Source organism: Lontra canadensis, unplaced genomic scaffold, assembly GCF_010015895.1.
Source record: "Lontra canadensis isolate GAN:19392208 unplaced genomic scaffold, GSC_riverotter_1.0 scaffold20, whole genome shotgun sequence".
Lineage (NCBI taxonomy): Eukaryota > Metazoa > Chordata > Mammalia > Carnivora > Mustelidae > Lontra > Lontra canadensis.
Genome location: NW_022631014.1, coordinates 17,884,789 through 17,901,841, shown reverse-complemented (window position 1 = coordinate 17,901,841; position 17,053 = coordinate 17,884,789). Strand labels below are relative to the sequence as shown.

General features: G+C 55.9%; 1 protein-coding gene across 2 annotated transcripts; it reads right to left on the bottom strand.

Annotated features, from left to right (window-relative positions):
- Nucleotides 1–5,063: 5,063 nt before the first annotated feature.
- XIRP1 (xin actin binding repeat containing 1) lies at nt 5,064–14,174 on the bottom strand. 2 transcript variants are annotated; one of them, XM_032861145.1, is made up of 3 exons: nt 14,017–14,174; nt 7,908–11,318; nt 7,407–7,480 (listed from the first exon to the last, which is right to left on the bottom strand). In XM_032861145.1, the coding sequence occupies exons 2-3, from the start codon at nt 11,274–11,276 to the stop codon at nt 7,472–7,474; spliced, it is 3,378 nt and encodes a 1,125-aa protein (XP_032717036.1). In that variant the 5' UTR covers nt 11,277–11,318; nt 14,017–14,174; the 3' UTR covers nt 7,407–7,471. The 2 variants fall into 2 exon arrangements, with proteins under 2 accessions (XP_032717035.1, XP_032717036.1); XM_032861144.1 differs by having other exon boundaries at nt 5,064–11,318.
- Nucleotides 14,175–17,053: the final 2,879 nt, after the last annotated feature.

Here is a 17,053-nt window from a genome sequence, read left to right as displayed (position 1 = left end):
AGACTTTTTTTTCTATCTAAAAATTCCCTTTTTACCCCGTTCTGGTTTTATTAGAAGTTAAAGCATTTTCATGGGCCCTTGAAAGTATTGTGGGCCCCAGGCTCCCTGCCTGCTGTGCCCAATGGGTAAGCTGGCTCTGAGCAAAACCAGGGGTGTGTGACATGGCCCAGATAGAATATTATGGAGGAGTGGATGGAGAAAGGCAATAAAAACCGGTAGCCGCTGTACACGAAGAGCCTTGAATGACCTGAAGGAATGTGAATTTTGTGGTGGAGCTGGTAGGAAATTGCTGCAGGGCTGGACTGGAGGACTGACAGTCTGGAGGTGGCACTGGAGGTGGGGAGAACATTGGGATGGCTGTTGATGTAATAGGACATCCAAAGTCTCAGCCACAGCGGAGATGGAAGGGTGGGGAAAGGCAAAGAGAGATTTGGGAAGCTGGCAGGTTGATTTGGGGAGGGGGGTGTGTGTGCAAGGATAAGCCTGGGCTGATTCTCACGGAAAAGGAGCAAAGAGGAGAAACTGTATGGGTTTCAAGACTCTGGGAAGATGGAATGGAAAGCCTGTCACCAATAACAAAGGAGGGAAAATGTGCATACCATTTGAGGCACCTGGGTGGCTCAGTGGGTTAAGCCTCTGCCTTTCAGCTCAGGTCATGATCTCAGGGTCCTGGGATCAAGCCCTGCAACAGGGCTCTCTGCTCAGCAGGGAGCCTGCTTCTCCCTCTCTCTCTGCCTACTTGTGATCTCTCTGTCAAATAAATAAATAAAATATTAAAAAATATACGCATATCATAACAGACTTGTGAGTGGCTTCCGGGTCACCTCCTGCCCAGATCTCTTCAATAGCTCCCTCTAGGCCGTCCAACCCCCTCCCTGCTGCCCGAGGCCCCTCTCCAAAGTTCTATTTCCATTGGGTCACTTTCCTTCTCCCTGTGGTCCAGAGGACAAAACTGCAGTCCTCTCCTGGATAGTTCCACAGTTTGAATGAGAAAAATCAGATTGGGTTTTCAACACCCTTTACAGTAGAACACGGTTCCAGAACTTCACTTGGCTTTCTCAATCTCCAATAACTCACCCTTCCCGCCAAAGTAACAAACAACAACTATACTTGACTCCCATCTCCCAGTGCAAACACTGGACTTCCTCCAGAGCAGACCAGGCTAAAACCAAGGGCTGGGGCAGGAAATACACTTAACGGGGAGAAGATAAACCTTCATTTATTCACTCTAAAACATGGATCAGGCACCTACTAAGTGCTTTTGTACCATTCTGGCAGGCACAGGGGATGCAACAATAAACAAATGAGAAGTGATTTGTCCTGGAGATGATATTCCAGTGGCAGAAGACTCCATGTGGACACAGCACCCTCCAAAAATGGCCACATGTTCTTCTAGAACTTTACCTCTTTCTCATTAAAAGGTGGTGTCTAATACCCCTTGCATTCAATCCAGGCAGACTTGCGACTCGTTTGTAACCAGCAAAATGCAGCAGGAGTGATTTCGTGTGATTTCCAAGGCTGGGTCAGACAAGGCAATACAGTTTCTGCCTTGTTAGTTGGGACGCATGCCTTTGGAGCCTTGAGATGAAATGTAGGAAGTCAGAGTACCTTGAGACTGCCATGCCATGAGGAAGCCCACGCCACGGGGAGAGGCCGTGCATATGTGTTCTGGCCGATATCCCAGCCAATAGCCAGCATCAGCTGCTAGACATGAGTGGATGAGCTTTCAGATGTTTCCAGACACTAGCTGTTAAATTACCTCAGCCTTGTTAAATTACCCAGCTGAGGCCCCATACATCATGGTACAGAGACAAGCCATCCCCACTGTGTTCTGTCCAAATTCATGACCCACAGAGTTCATGAGTGTTATAAAATGGTGGTTGCTTAAACCACTAAATTTGAGGTCATTTACTATACAGTAATAGTATTGAATTGAGAACACTGACAGTATGCAAATAACGTGCACAAGATAATTTTATATTGTGGGAGGTCTCATGAAAACAAAACAGCATGATAACTTGTTGGAAGGCCTCTTTTGATGGGGAGCAGGATGGGGGGGGCAATAGGCAGGGGAGGGAGGGATCAAGAAGGGCCTTTCTGGAGAGACATTCGAACAGGATCTTAGTAAGAAGGAGCCCAGCCACTGAAGATCTAAAAGAAGGGACATCCAGGCCCAGGGTACAGCAAGTGCAAAGGCCCTGAGGCAGGAATTGGTTTGGTAAAGATTCTGTGAAGATCAAGACCAATGTAACTAGGGAGATGCATGTGAGGAAGAGAGTGGGGGCGACAAAGTTGGGAGAGGAGAGCAGAGAGACAAGTCATTCTGGTCTTAAAGGCAGAGAAGAATTAGATTTAAGACAGTGAGCTGGGAAGCCACTGGGGAGTATTTACACGAGAGCGACTTGATCTGCTAAACTCTGCGTAAGTGCTTTGGCTGCCAGATGAACGACAGATTGTTAGGACAGGGGGAAGCAAGGAATACAACTTGGGAGGCTATGGCAGTGGCCCAGGAAAGCAGGGAATGAGTGATGGCCCGAGGCAGCGTGATGGCACTGAAGATGGGGACTGGTGGACAACTCGGGACAGCGGCAGTGGCAGGGAGTGACGAGAAGGGAGGAGGCACCCGGCCCGGCAGATCGGCCCCGGGTGGGGCTGCCACTTGGGTGAGGACCGGAACCCGCACCCGCCTGGAATCCCGGAGGGAGGCTCCGAGCAAGGGCCGGCCAGGACGGCGCGTACTGGCGTCCAGCGTCTGCCTCGCTGAGCCGGCCCTTGGCTGCGCGCCTGCCCGGCGTTTCCGGGCAACGGCTGCAGCCGCCCGAACGTCCCGAACTCTGCGGCCCGGGTAACGTCATCGTCACCTTGGAGACGGCGGGTGGGAACGCGCCCCTCCTCCGCCTGCCTCCGCCCCCGGCTCCGATCCAGGGGCGTGGTCTGGGCGGTGCGCGCTCCACCTGCGGCCCGGCCCCACTTCCAGCCCCGCCCACTCCGGGCGGGAGGAGAGATGGAGCCTGGGTCTCCCCGGCAGGTGTGGTGTGGCGGGTGTGCAGGGCACTAGGCGGGACCTCATTAAGCGGCAGCTACTCTCCTTGATGTACGCTTCCGCCGTTGTGCTCACCACTCACCCACCTATCTCTTCCCACCCTTCCCCCTAGGCTGCCACCTCGAGTCGTACGGACCCGCTCCAGTGCCGTTAAGGTTACCTCCTCGGAGATGCTTTTCCCAAACTAAAGTAACAGCCAATTCGCTTCTCGTGACCTCGTTTTTATTTCCTTTACAGTATCCCTCCCTTCCAGAATTATCTGCTTATAATATATTGTCTTCCCTCTTTAGACCCAGGCTCCGTGAAGGCAGGGATAAATACTGCCTTGTTCATATCTATCCTCAGCATCCTGAACGGAACGTGGCAGGAAGTAGGTGCTTAATAAATGTTAGTCGGATGAATCACTGAATTCACGTAATCATTTCGTTCATCTGTGCCTTCATTTATTTGACATTTACAGAGTGCCTTCTAGGCAATTTTGATAAGCATCAGTGGTACTGAGATGAACAAGACCGGAACTCCACCTGGAGGTGAGAAAGAGATATGAAAATTAATGGTTACCAATAATGCTAAAAAATGAACATGTTGGAGTTCCGGATGCTAGGCATATAGCTCCAGGCACTCTGCACATAATAATTTGCTTAATCTTCACAAGAGTAGGTACTGTAATTGTGCCCACTGTACAGATGAGAACAATGAGAACAGTCATGCTGTAAGCTGCTGGGCCCCGCAATCAACTGAGAGTCCCCAGAGGGCAGGGGAGGGGGACATGTGGCCAGGGTCCCAGAGAGTTGTAGGTATTAGCCCCAAGTGGGTAGATTCAGTATCTTAATTGCTCCCACACACCACTGCCTTCCACAGGGGAGTGGCTCTTTCCAGTTCAGAGCCCAGCTGCCCCAGGGGAGCTCACCCTGTGAGAAGATCAGGCAATGAGCGGGCTGTGACATGACATGTAGAAGGCTGATTCTGGGGCTGGTGGTGGTAGGCTAGGATCCTACCTGTTCAATGAAAGCAAAGTGTGGACAAGCTCCCACATAACCTTGTTGTGGGGGGAGTGTGGGGGGAGGTAGACAGATGGAGGGGAATCTAGGAAATTGAGGAACTGCACTCATTCCCATCTCTGGATTTTTGCCTGTCCTCTTCTCTCTCTGCCTAGCATGTGCCTTCCCTTGATTTTCACATAACTGGCTCTTTGTTATTCAGATCTCAGGTGAGGTTTTTCTCTTGGAGATGTTTGCCTTTGCCATGTGCTCTAGGGCAATCACCTGTCATTATCACATCACCATATGTTAATACTCTTCCCCTAGAGTGAAAGAGTGACCTAGTCAGGTGCATTACCCCTATTCCTCATCTGTTCTTTCCTGTTTATTTGTGGTCAGGACCTCATTCTAGAAGGTCAGTTCCCTGAGAATGTGACCCTGTAAGGCCCTCACCTCTGTGTCCCTGCTGCCTAGAATAGACCTGGCATGCAGTAGGCACTCAGTGCCTTTTGAAAGAGGGTAAAGGGCCCTGCATTAAATCATTCTGGCCTTCCAGGCCATGCTTCATGCTCTTGCCTTCCCAGGAGCCCCCACTCTGCATGCAGCACCTGGCCTGAGCAGGGGAGAGGGCCCAGCCATCTTGGCCACTGGGGTTCCCCTGGGGTGTGTCCCTCCCTCCTTCCTAGGCCTGACTGGGCTACTTTCCCACTCTGGAGCAGGATTATGGTCAGACTCTACTCCATGATGATGTGCAAGAACCTCCACGAGGAGAGACCAGAGGTAGAAGGGTAGCAATGTGTGTATGGGCTGGGGAAGGGGGGAGAGGGGAGCAAGGAGAATGTTGTGTGTGGGGGGGTTGTGTGGGGCCTCTTTGTTTCCCAGTGACGGTGGTAGAAGAAGGGGTGGCTTTTTAGAGATCTCCAACACTGCTCTTGCCAGGAAAATGGGGCATTCAGAGGTGGTGGCTGTTCCCCCTCCCACCCCGCAAAGTGGGAGCCCAGACTCCAGAACAGATGCATAAACGACAGACATGCACAGACGACAGAATAAAACTTGGGTTTATTCAGACTGTATCCTTTCCATTTGTGGTGCAGAGTGAAGGGCAGTGGGGGTGGGGAGGCAGTATCCTTGGCTTTAGGGACATGAACCGATTCTGAGCTTTTCCATAGGAACTTTGGGCTTCCAGAATGACCTGCTGAATGGTGGAGATAGTGATGAAGGGGCTGCAGCAGGGCCCTTCTGGAGCCTTCAGACCAATCTCAAGAGAGACCAATCCTGCTGTCCAGTTGGCCCTGTCCTCTCCAAGAGTTAAGGAGCTGGTGACTGAGAACATTTTGACTCATAACAAAAGAAATAAAGGCTGAGAGGAGAGGGTCCCTCCAGTCCTAAGGGGGCTCCTCTTAGGCTCAGCCTGTGGGCTAGGCCTGTGCGAGGAGCATGTGTGTCTGTATATGTTCCAACCTCCACTAGCTGCAGCTGGCACCCATGCTTCTCCCATGCCCGAGCTACTGGGTGGGCCTCATCCCAACCTTTCTTCCCTGCCTTTTGCAGGAGCTGGGCTTACTGATGGAACTGAGGAAAGGGAAACTGCTCACATATCCTGGAAGATGCCCTTTCTTCTTGGTCCTTGCCTCACATGCGTGGGAGGTCAGCGCCTACCTCGGGCCCCAGAGGGCAGTGCTAGTGGGAGGCAGTGGTGGAGGCAGAGGGGCTCACTGGGCTGCGGGCTGGGAGTGGCCATAGGGGGCCTGCGTCATCCTGTCTTCTGCCAGGCCCCTGCTGAGCCTGCCTGGGCTGTGCAGGAACTGCCGGAGCAAGGGGGAAGCATGGAGCTCGAGGTGGGGGCCTGGGCCCCTGGACAGCTCTGCCTGCTTGGTGACCACAGTGGGAGACGAGAGGACTGGGTTCCTGCATGTGTCCACCCCTTCACACTGCTGAGTAGCCGTTCTTGTGGCTCTGTAGCACTGAGAGCCACTGGGTCCAGTTTGCAGCTCCAGAACGCTCTTCTGCTGCCCACTGGGCAGGGCGCTGGCTGAGGCAGGGGCAGGCTCGGGCTGCCCAGACCACTGGGTGACCTCCTCCTTTCCAGCCTTGTCCTGGAGACCTTTCTGGTGGGGCCTGGCCTGGCCCACTTCCTGTGTCAGGTGAGTGCTTTTCACTGAGACATCAAGGATGCCTGTGGGGCTGGGAGCCTCTGGAAGCATCCTTGCGGCTGACTCAATAGAGATGAATGTTGGGGAGCAAGATGGATCTCTGCCAGAAGGCAAGACTCCAGGGAGGCCTGGGTCTTCTTTCAGTGTCTCTGGCCTCCTGGTAGAAGGGATGACTGAGGCTGCTTGACCCCTGGCCTCTATGTGATTTCTGACCTTGGCCTGACTCTGGACCTCAGAATGGCTTGAAGCTTGGGTTTGGTTCTTGACTGCAGTTTGCCCTCTGACCTCCTGGCCTGAGCAGTTAGGTCTGGCTTTACTTCTGTCTGTGTCACCAATCTTGCAGGCACTGTGGGCCTGCGGAGGTCCTGGGGCATGGCCCCTGGTGTTGGTCTCAGGCTGGAGGCTGGACATGGAGCTGAGAGCCTTGTGCACAGCCTCCTCAATGTCCAGCAGCCTGGCCAGAGTCTGTTCCCTCAGCCGGGCCACCTCTGTGTTGACCTTCGTCAGCTCCCCGAAGGCCTGCTCCACTGAGGCCTCAGGTTTGTGGGGGGCGGCAGGAGCCTGAGGGGCCATTGCCAGCTGGGGCACAGTTTCAAAGAGCCTCTTCAGCGCCTGCACGTCCACGCTGCTTGCGGTCTCCTCCTCTAGAGCTTGCACCTGGCCCAGGAGGCCCTGGAGTTCTTGCCGGCTTCCCTGCAGAATCTCAGTGTTCTCAGGGGCCCCGTGCCAGGAACTTGCTGTGGGCCCCTCTCCTGGGGGACTGGGACCTTGCTGTGGTGAGGCGGGGTGAGTGCTGAGAGCTGAGAGCCTGAGGGACTCAGGGTTTGGGGCACTGCTGCCTGCAGCCTGGCTCTTGGTGAGTCCAGAAGCCCTGGTGCTGGGGTCATGTTGGGGGCTGGGCTGGTTCAGTTCATGGGGGCGTCCAGCCAGAGTTCTGCATCTCTGGCCTGCAGTGGTGGGGACGTTGGCTGGCCGAAGGGTGGTTGCATCTTTCTCACCTGGCTTGTGTCCTCCTTGCCCTGCCTCTTTGGAGGAGTGGGGAGAGAGGGCTGAGGGTGTGGGCAGCCTCCGAGGAGGTGGGATCTGGCTGAGGTGTGCCGGTTTAGGAGGCACCTGAGGCTTCTTCCTTGGGGGCATTTTGGGCTCCAGTTTTGGGGTCCTTGTCTGTGACGCCCCAGGGGTTCTCTGGCTGGCAGGGCTGCTGTGGGAGTGGAGAAGGGGGTCCTGCAGGGGCTTGGCGTCCTGTGGGATAGAGTCCTCATCATGGTGGGCGTGGGTTGGGCAGTCTGGTCCTGTCACAGCAGCTGGGAGAAGAGGAGGAGGAGGAACAGAGGCATTATGGGAGTGCATACGGGCACCTGCAGGCTGAGGCTCAGAGGCCAGAGTGTGGTGGGCTGAAGAGGCAACCTTCAGGGGGTTCTCTGCAGCTTGGAGGCCTCCTGGGCTGACTCTTGCCATTGCCTTCTCTGGAGCTCCCTGGCCCATCTGTGTGCAGCCCCCAGGCTCCTTCCACCCAGGCCTCAGTCTCTGACCTGGGCCTTCCTGAAGTGGGGTGGGAGCCTGGGCCAAGAGGGCAGTGTCCCTGCCCTGCTGTGGGGGCTCTCTTTCAGAAGGCTGGACACCCCCAGGGGGCGCAAAGGTCCTCACAGGGTAAGCAGTGTAGATGCCATCCTCAGTAGTCACCCACCCCTCAGGCAGCCCTCTGGGCAGTGCTTTCTGTTCCCCACTGACCTTTCTGGGGTGTGCTGGGGTCCTGGGGTCACCTCCAGCCACAGGTCTAGCGTTGCTCTGGGCAGCCACGGTGACCACGGCCGATGCTTGCAGGGGACCATCAGGGTGCCGTGGTGGCTCCGGAGGCGCTGAGGTGGCTCCAAGGGCAGAGTCTTGCTTGTTCTTATTGAGAACTTGCTGGCTCAGGCTTTGGGCCTCCGCTGTTGCCATCCGCAGATTTTGCATGGCAGCCTGGAGGTCTGGGGCCCCAGGCCCTATGGGTGTCGCTGTGGTTCCTTCAGACTTTCCCAAAGCTGTTATCCCTTTCTGCCCAGTGCAGCTCTCTTTCTGCTTTTCTTCCCCAGCCAGAGGCACTGCCTTTCCAATGGCCTGTGGGAGGTGGGGGGTGCCCCCTGGGCCTCTCAGGTGCCCCATCCCCATACTGGGGTCCAGTGGGGGAACATGGATGATGTTCTCCATTGCGGGCAGCTTCTGGGGCCCCTCGCTGGCTGGCACTGGACTTGAATCAGCTGGTGGCTCCCACCGCAGACTGTGCAGGCCACTCAGGTCTCCTTTGTCTATGCAGCTGGCCAGCAGCTGCACACTGCCCCTTTCAGGGGCCCTGCTGGTCAGCCGGGGCTGCAGGGAGTAGGCGGTCAGCGAGACCAGGCCCTGCTCTGTCTCTTGCATCACTAGCCCAGTCCGTGCTACTGAGGTCCCCAGGCCACAAGCCAGCACCTGTTGGAACTCAGGGTCCATGTCTTCGAGGTTCCTGCTGCTGCCCAGAGCTGGCAGCTTCAGTGGCTTAAGGCGGAGCTGGCCCACTGGGTCCTCCTGAACCAGCATCCCCTGGGGGTCCACATCTGGCCGGCGCAGTACTTGGCGCACAATCCTGGGAAGCTCGCCAGACACCAACTCCTCCTTCCGTATGTGGGGTCCCCCCTGCCCCGGGCCTGGCAGCACATACTTGGCAAGGCAGAGCTCCCCCAGGCCTCGGGCCTCCATAAGGATGCCTCCGTGGTGCAGGAGGCCAGGCATAGTGTGCAGAGTCCGCAGGGTCCCCTCCGCTGCGGTCTCTTGCCTCTCTGGCACCCTGTTGCCTGAGGGGCCCACGGGCTGCTCCTCCTGGACGTTGCCCCCTCGGATGCTCTCAGCTGCCAGGGAGCCCATGGGGCAGTTCTCAAAGAGCCAGGTGAACTTGTGCACAGAGCCCGCAGAGATGGGCTCGGGGAGTACCCTGGACCCCTGGTCTTCCCTCTTGCCTGCCTCCAGGGCCTGGAAAACCTCCTTCTGCCGAGACACCTGCCCGGAAGGGATCTCCACTCGGCTACAGTATCGCACAGGCCCTCTTCCGCGGGGACGGCCCGAGGCCTGCAGAGGCTCAGTTTCGAAGACATGTCCGTCTGTCTGTCTTTCCCCAGGCTGGATCTGGCTAACCTGCAGGTGCTGCTCCCTGGAGCCTTCTGGCCTGTCCAGGGGTTGGGGAGCAAACATCCAAGTGCAGGACCGCGCCTCCGCCTTAGCTGTGGGATATATGACTCCTGACCCCTGCTTCTCGGCCAACTCACTCATTGGGCACGTTTCAAACAACCAGCGGATGGTCTGCACATCGCCTTTCGGGAGTGCCTCAGGCTGGTAAACTGCCTGGCTCTTTCCTTCTTCCTCCTGGCGTTCTTGCCGTTCCCGCTGGTGGATCACCTCCAGGGGCTGGGTCTCAAAGAGCCACCGGGCAGTGCCGACATCTCCGGCCACCACTTCCTGCCGGGTGATGCCCCGTACCACGTCCACAGTACTGGGGTTTCGGCCCAGCTGATCCAGGGGCTGTGTCTCAAACATCCACCGGTAGCCCTGCACATCACCTCCAACTATCTGCTCTCTGCTGACAGAGGTCAGGGCATGGAGATGGCCTTTGCCATCCTGCATAGCATACACTGGGGACCCTGTGTCCTGGGACAGCCCCATAGAATCAATTCCTTCTGCTCTGTTCATACTCTGAAGGGCCAAAGGCTCACCCTGCCCAATGCTGTCCAGGGGAAGGGTCTCGAAAAGGTTCTTGAAGGCCTTCACGTCCCCCTTCACCCCATCCCTCTGGGGGGCACTCTGAGAGTGGGACGGTGCAGAGGAGCCATCGCTGCGTGGATATTCAGACGTGAGCCCCTCACACTCCCGGGGACCCACTCGCTGCAGGTGGCCCACTTGGACTTGGTCTCTAGGAGTGTCCAGAGGCTTCATCTCAAATAGCCACAGGGTAGAGCGGACATCTCCAGGGACTACTTCCTCTTTGGGTGGGTGCTCTGCTCCAGACTCCTCTCCCCCCTTGAGAGTGTCCAGTGCTCGGGTCTCAAACAAATGCCGCTGCTGCTGAACATCTGGACCAGGAGGGACGAGGTCTGGCGATGGCTGGAAGTCTTTCTCATCCACCAAGATCTCCCGAATGGCGTCCAGCGGCTGTGTCTCAAAGATCCAGCGAGTTGCACTGACATCAGGCCGGGCCCCCTCCTCCAGGGAGATCCCCCGGATTACCCGCACCTGGCTGGGGTCCCTGTTGATGGCATCCAGAGGTTGGGTTTCAAAGAGCCAGCGGGCACACCTCACTGCGTTGCTTTGGATTTCCTCCCGGCATGCGGCCTTGACCTCGTGGATGGCACCCTCTGCATCCTGGATGGCACACAGTGGCTCCGTGTGGAACAGCTTCACTGTCTTCTTCACATCGCCCTTCAGCTCCTGGATCTCTGAGCGCAGCTCCAAGGGGCTCTGCTCCTGGATGGAGGGGCGGGAGCCCAGGCGGTCCAGTGGCTGGGTCTCAAAGAGCATCCTGGTGCCCTGGACATCCCCGCTGGCCTCAGGCTCCCTTGCCGTAGCCTCCGGTGCCTCAGCCTCACCAGTCAGCTCATCCAGTGGCTTTGTCTCAAACAGCCGGCAGGCTGCACGAACATCCCCTCTGGATGGCGGAGGTCCGGCTGGCTCCTGGTCCGTGCTGTTGGCAAAAGAACCTTCCTCAAACTTGCGGGAGGTAGCCTGGACATCACCGCCAGGCACAGGCTCCCTGGCAGGCGGCCGCTCGTGGTCCCCAATGGCATCTAGCCGCCAGTTCTCAAAGATCCAGCGCATGCACTGGACGTCACCCTCTGTGGGCTCCTCGGAATCCAGGACGTCAGCCAGGTCTTCAGCCACGGCCTCGGCCAGATTCTTGCGGAGCTCAGGGTGGATGTGCTTGTAGAGGCGGCGGAGCTCGCTGGCTTGTCTCTGCTGGTGGAACTTGGAGAAGGACTCCTTGGGCGGGGGCGGGGGTAGGTCCTCCCGGGCTGGGGGTGGAGGGAGAGGCAGGTCCTCTGCGGTGGCCATCGGAATGGTCAGCATGGGGGCTGCCTGCGTCTGGGCTTTGGCCATCCTTCGGAGGAGAAGGGGCAGAGATGAGGATGGGGCTGGTAGCTGGAGAAATGATAGCAGGCAGAGCCTTAGGGCAGAGTCGTCCCATGGCAACTTTTGTTGAGAGACTCCCTCCCTCTCCAGACCTGCCCCCTGAGTGGTTGCTATGTGACAAGTCTTGAACTTAGGGCATATGGAGCCACCCATCAAGGTGGGTCCTGCTTCCCCAGAATTACCTGGGTTGCTAGGGAGCAGGCAAGGCACTAGTGGCCGTGAGTTTGTCCTTTAGCCCTACAAGGGATGCCGAAACCTCCAATAGGCAAACCGGACAAGTTCCATCCTCACCTTCCTTTACCAAGGTCGGTTTTCCCCTCGTGAACTCCCAGGTGAATTCTGACTGAGGGGTTCCCAGTCTGGGAGAGGTGGTTCCCTAAGCTGGGGACTTCTTCCCATGGAGAAGAAATTCCCTTTCACAGCACCAGAGGGCGCACTTGCCACTTTGCCGGGAGTCCTGCCCAGCCTCTAAGGTCTTGCCTCCTGACTAGCTCTCTAGCCTTCTGGCCCCAGGGGGTTTAGCAGGGGCTAGTGGCCTCTGCCGCAGCAGAAGCAGCTGAGGCTCTGTGAGGGGTGGTTGTTCGCAGGCTGTCTTAGGGTTCCACGGAGCCAGATTCTGAGTGTCAGGTAGGGGTTTTTGGTGCATTACCCCAAGATTCAGAAGGTGGGAGCGGGGGGGCACTCAAGGGCCTTCTAGTCCAGCCACTCACAATTAAAGACAAGGAAACTGAGGCATGGAAAGAATCAGGTGAATGAGTGGCAGGCAGTGCTGGCTCGGGGTTCCTAGACCCGATTTGGGGCCCTGCTCCCAAGAAATAAGAGGGAAAGGGGCACGAAGCTTTCTTATTGGCTGTGGTGCCCCTCTGTGCTCCAGCACCCACCCTAGGTGTGAGGGAGACACCCACAGGGCGGGAAGGCACTGGACAAGAAGGCTTCCTGCAGAGACCTACTTGCCCTGCCTCTTAGAGATTCTTCCCCAGCTGTAGGCCACCAGGTCCAAACTCCTGTACTTCTCTTTCTCCCTCTTCACGTCAGTCAGCTTCCATCAAGGGTACTGCTTCCCCCCAGCTCCCCCACTCCCTCTCCTTAGCCTTCCACCGCTCAAGCCCTCCTCTGCTCTCCGTCCTCTGTGTCTTATCTGTCTTGTGACAGGTGGACTGACAGTCCCCAGAGGCCAGCAGGGAAGGAATGGGAAGCAGGTCTCCCACCCCCATCCCCGCCCCACTGCCCCTGACCCACTGCTCTGCTCCACACTCATGCTAAATATAGCTGCTGTCCTGGCCTCGGCCCAGCGGCCCTGGGCTCAGGAGGGAGGCCCAGGCTCAGCCACCAGGACCCTGGGCTCCCTCACCCAACTTATCTCCTTTGTCCTTTGACCCCCCCTTCTGAGATAGCCATCCAGTCTGCCCACCAGACTTCAGAGACCCGATGTGGGGAAAACTCTGAAGCCTGCAGCCTGAGTCTCCTCACACACTCTGTGTGGTTCCTTTCATCTCTGAGTTCTAATGGGAACAAAGGCAAACTGTGACTCCCATGCCTGTCACGACCATGTGGCCTGAGCAGATGGCGTGTATGGACCATGAGCTACACCCCACCACTGACCCCAGGAATCTCTAGAATCCCTGCTATGGTTACAAATTGTTAGCATCATGGAATCCAGGGATGTCAGAACTGTGGACCCTCAGAGGTCAAGGAACCTAACCCCTCATTGTTTAGACAAGGAAACAGAGGCCCAAAGACAGAGAAGGAGCTGTTCTGGGAGGCTCTGAAAGGTAATAGCAAGACCTGAAGCAAGTTTTCTGCCCTCTGGCCCTTCCACCCTTGCACCTGCCTGGCCCAAAACTCCTGGGGCTTAAGTTCTATGGGACAGGAACAGGGGTGCGGTGTGGGTAGAATCAGAATTGGGACCACCACACTTAGGGTCGGGCCTGAACCCCAAGAAGTGCACCAGAGCTTGGCCTATCCAGGGCTGAGCCAACCTCTCAGGGCGACCCCACCTTTGCTGCCGCGTCTGGTGCTCCTTGGTTCAGTCTCCACAGGTCTCTACATCTGGGCAGATTCAGATCCGGTCTCCCCTCCTCATGTCCCCAGATTTGCCCCAAGGGCTTTCCCACTGGGTAAGACTATGGTCTGGGGCAAAGTCTGCCCTGCACCTCAGGCCCTGGGCATTGAAACGTGGGGAGGTGGGCTCAGAGGCCAGCCCTGGGGAGATATTCCTGGTGCCAGATATGCCAAGACTTTTGCCCACAACAGCTAGACATGGGGTTTGTCCTAGCAATGCTGAGTCAGGCCTATGTCCTACCCTCCAGCCCCCATGTCCTCTGATCTCTCTTGTGTCTGTCTCTCTTTCTTGTGGACATTCCCTGAGAGGAATCCCTAAAGCCTGGGGAGCTCCATATCTGTATTTTAGAAATGGCAGCTCCAGGCCACCTTCTCCTGAAAGCCAGACTGGTAAGAACCTGTGTCTTCTGTGGGACTCAGGTCTGTGGCAACCACTCTGAGAGCTCCCAGGGGGCTCATGCTAATGCTCCTTTAACTTCCTCATGGACTTTTTACATCAGGGACCCCCACCCCCCACTCACCTCCTTCCTCCACCCAAAACTGACTATGATCTACTCTCCCCTGTGAGCCATCCCACATTGCCCACAGGGGACCCCAGCCCAGAGATCCAGCCTGCTGTGGAAAGACAAAAGGCCAGGTCACTCACCTGAAGGTCCCGCTTGGCTGAGGGGATGCTCAGGTTTGTGGCAGGTGTGATCTAATGGTCTGTCTTTTCTCTTCGGCTTCTTGTTCAGGGCTGGTTCTGCTCTGCTGGCCTCGTTAGACGCCTTCTTGCTGCCCTGGCTCGGGTCTCTGTCCTCTGCCAGCCTAGCAGCTGCCTTTATCTTGCTGACTAGGGGGTGGGCCAGGTGGGGGCGGGTGGGAGAGGCTAAGTTCAGAGTATGAAGTGGCTCAGTTATTTTTAGGTCTTGGGGAAGTTCCCCTTCCATCCCAGGGAATCAGTTACATGTCCTTTCTGCTGCGAGGGCAAGAGGAGTAAGGACAGCTTCATTCATTCAAGTCTCCTCTGAGGACTGGGGTCAGTGACTCAGCCATAGTGTGGGGTGCAGGTGTCCCAGACTATTTTGAGGGAATGAATCAAGAGGGGCATCTGACACCTAGATAGCCCTACCCCCTTGTCCCACGTGGCCCCCCTCTCTGCTCTGGACTGGTCTCTGACTATTCCTGATGTGTGTGTTCACTGTGCCAGGGGACTGGAGGCCCCCTGAGGGCAGGCCTGGGTCCTCTCCTCTTCTCCTGGCCTGGACACTTCTGAGGGTAAGCCCAGCTCTCCTTCTCCCCCATTCCCTCTGCACCAAGGATTCCACTCTCTTGTCCTAACTCTTTGTGTCCCATCCACTGAGCTACACAATCCGGAGTGCAACTGGACTAGTGGAAAGACATCTGAATTTCCAGGCTTCACTCTTTACTAGGTCCTCGACTTATCAAAGAATTCCACAGAATGGTTCTGTGGTTTTCATAGCCAATGATCTGGGTCCTTGTTTACTTTTGGACTCTTCCCTCTGACTCAGGGCCCAAGCTTTCTGGGAATGGGGGGAAAGGGAGGGGTGGCACATGGCGAGCTGACTGTGGTGTTATTTCTGACCCTGGAGTCATCAGCTTCCCAGTCACAGACAACTGCGGGGGGGACATGCCTCATGCCTCCTCCTTCTTTGCTTCCCAGAACCCAAGGTGCTAGCAGGGTCCAGAGGTCCTGGTGTGTGTTCCAACCCGGAAGGGGGAGGGGCATCAGGAAACCATCCAGAACACTCAGGAAGGGGGCGTTTTGCCCAGGTGCTGGGTCTAAGGCTGTGCAGGTGTCTTCTGTGACCTGGCAGTGCAGGGTCTCCTTCTGACATCCGGGATGCCTTCTGGTGCCCAGTGGTGATACCCGGCACTGCTTGCTTTTTCCACTGAGTCAGCGTGAGTCATGCTGCACTCACGTGGGGCCAGACAGAGGGGCTTCTAGGGACCCCTTCTCCTGCATCCGCTTGCGCTTTCAGCTTCCCCTGTCCTTTTCCATCCCCCTACCTGCTCCCCAGGCTTTTCCTCATCATCTCCTTTGTTCTTATCTAATACAACTTTCCTTTTCAATATTGTCACAGGCTAGCAGCAGGTGCTGATTTACGTTTAAATTGAGTGAAATGAATTAAAATTAAAAATCCAGTTCTCCATCACACTAGCCACATTTTGAGTGCTCTGTAGAGACGTATGCCTACTAACTACCATGCTGGACGCATCCCATAGAAAGTTCTATTGCACGGCTAATGCGATCAACACTGAGAGGAGCTCAGGAAGCTCCGAGCTATGGTCCTAGTCTAGCGAGTGGGCTTTACAGGCTGCAGCCTGTTTAATGATGACCAACTGCTGCCTGTCTGAGGGGCCCAGAATAAAGGACTTTCAGTTTTAAAGCTGGAGAACTGAAGAAAAGCAGAATGAGTCATCCCAAGAGTAGTGATCCGGTGGTGCCACATCACGAAGGTGTCAATTACAAGGCCACTGAAGCATGGTTTATCAGAGCATCTGGTTAAAAAAAAAAAAAAAGATTTTATAGAGGCGCCTGGGTGGCTCAGTGGGTTAAGCCTCTGCCTTCAGCTCAGGTCATGATCTCAGGGTCCCGGGATCGAGCCCCAATTGAGCCCCATGTCGGGCTCTCTGCTCAGCAGGGCATCTGCTTCTCCCTCTCTCTCTCTGCCTGCCTCTCTGCCTACTTGTGATATCTCTCTCTCCCTCTCTCTATCTGTTTCAAATGAATAAATAAATAAATAAATCTTTTTTTTTTAATAAATAAATCTTTAAAAAAAAAGATTTTACTTATTTGACAGAGAGAGCATGCATGAGCTGGGTGAGAGGCGGAGGGAGAGGGATCCTGCTCAGCGTGGATCCCAGTCCTAGGACTCTGAGATCATGACCGGAGCCGGAGGCAGACACTTAACAGACTGAGCCACCCAGACGCCTTTCTCAGAGTAGCTTTGGTGGAGCCATTGCACATCTCTCTCTTTCAGCTTCCTCAGATCATCTTGGGAATGAGGCTGGGAATAAACACATTGAGGTTGAATGGCTGTGCTGATTAATGGAACTTTGTCCAAAGGCAGAGGGGCCTTGGGGGAGGGGTGGTGGTTTCCGGAGGACGCCAGTCCCTCCTTCTGGAGCCCACTGCTCTTCAGTCTTGAGGGCGCCTTCCCTGGTCAGCCTCTCCCTCCACATGGGGCTCTGCCAAAGCTGGGGGTTGGTCAGAAGTTCATGGTCTCCCCGCTAAGCCAGCACGAGATGGCAGAGTGCAGTCAGGAGCTGGTGGCAGACTCACCAGAAGCTTCAGGAGAGACAGGATCAGGGATGATTAGGGGCCAACTGCCTGAGTGTGAATCCTACCTGTGACACTCACTAGCTGTGTGACCTTGGCAAGTTCCTGACCCCTTCTATTCCTCAGTTTCCTCATCTATAAGATGGGGACGATAATTGTGCATACCTCAAAGGGTTGCTGTGGAGAGTATACATTTCTCTCTCTCTCTCTTTCACACACACACACACACACACACACACACACACACACACGGTGCATTTAGAGTAGGGTCTGGTGCACTACAAGCTCAATAAATGAGTAAACTCATTAAGTTTTTCCTGGATCCCTGCCAACCCCAGCTTCTCCAGGTCTCAGATCCCAGTGTGCCTCTTGGTCTGAAGACAAGTGCCCTTCAAGGCTC

Bases quoted from the DNA above. Each gene is read 5' to 3' on its own strand.
- XIRP1 (XM_032861144.1), bottom strand. From the start codon at position 11,276: ATGGCCAAAGCCCAGACGCAGGCAGCCCCCATGCTGACCATTCCGATG.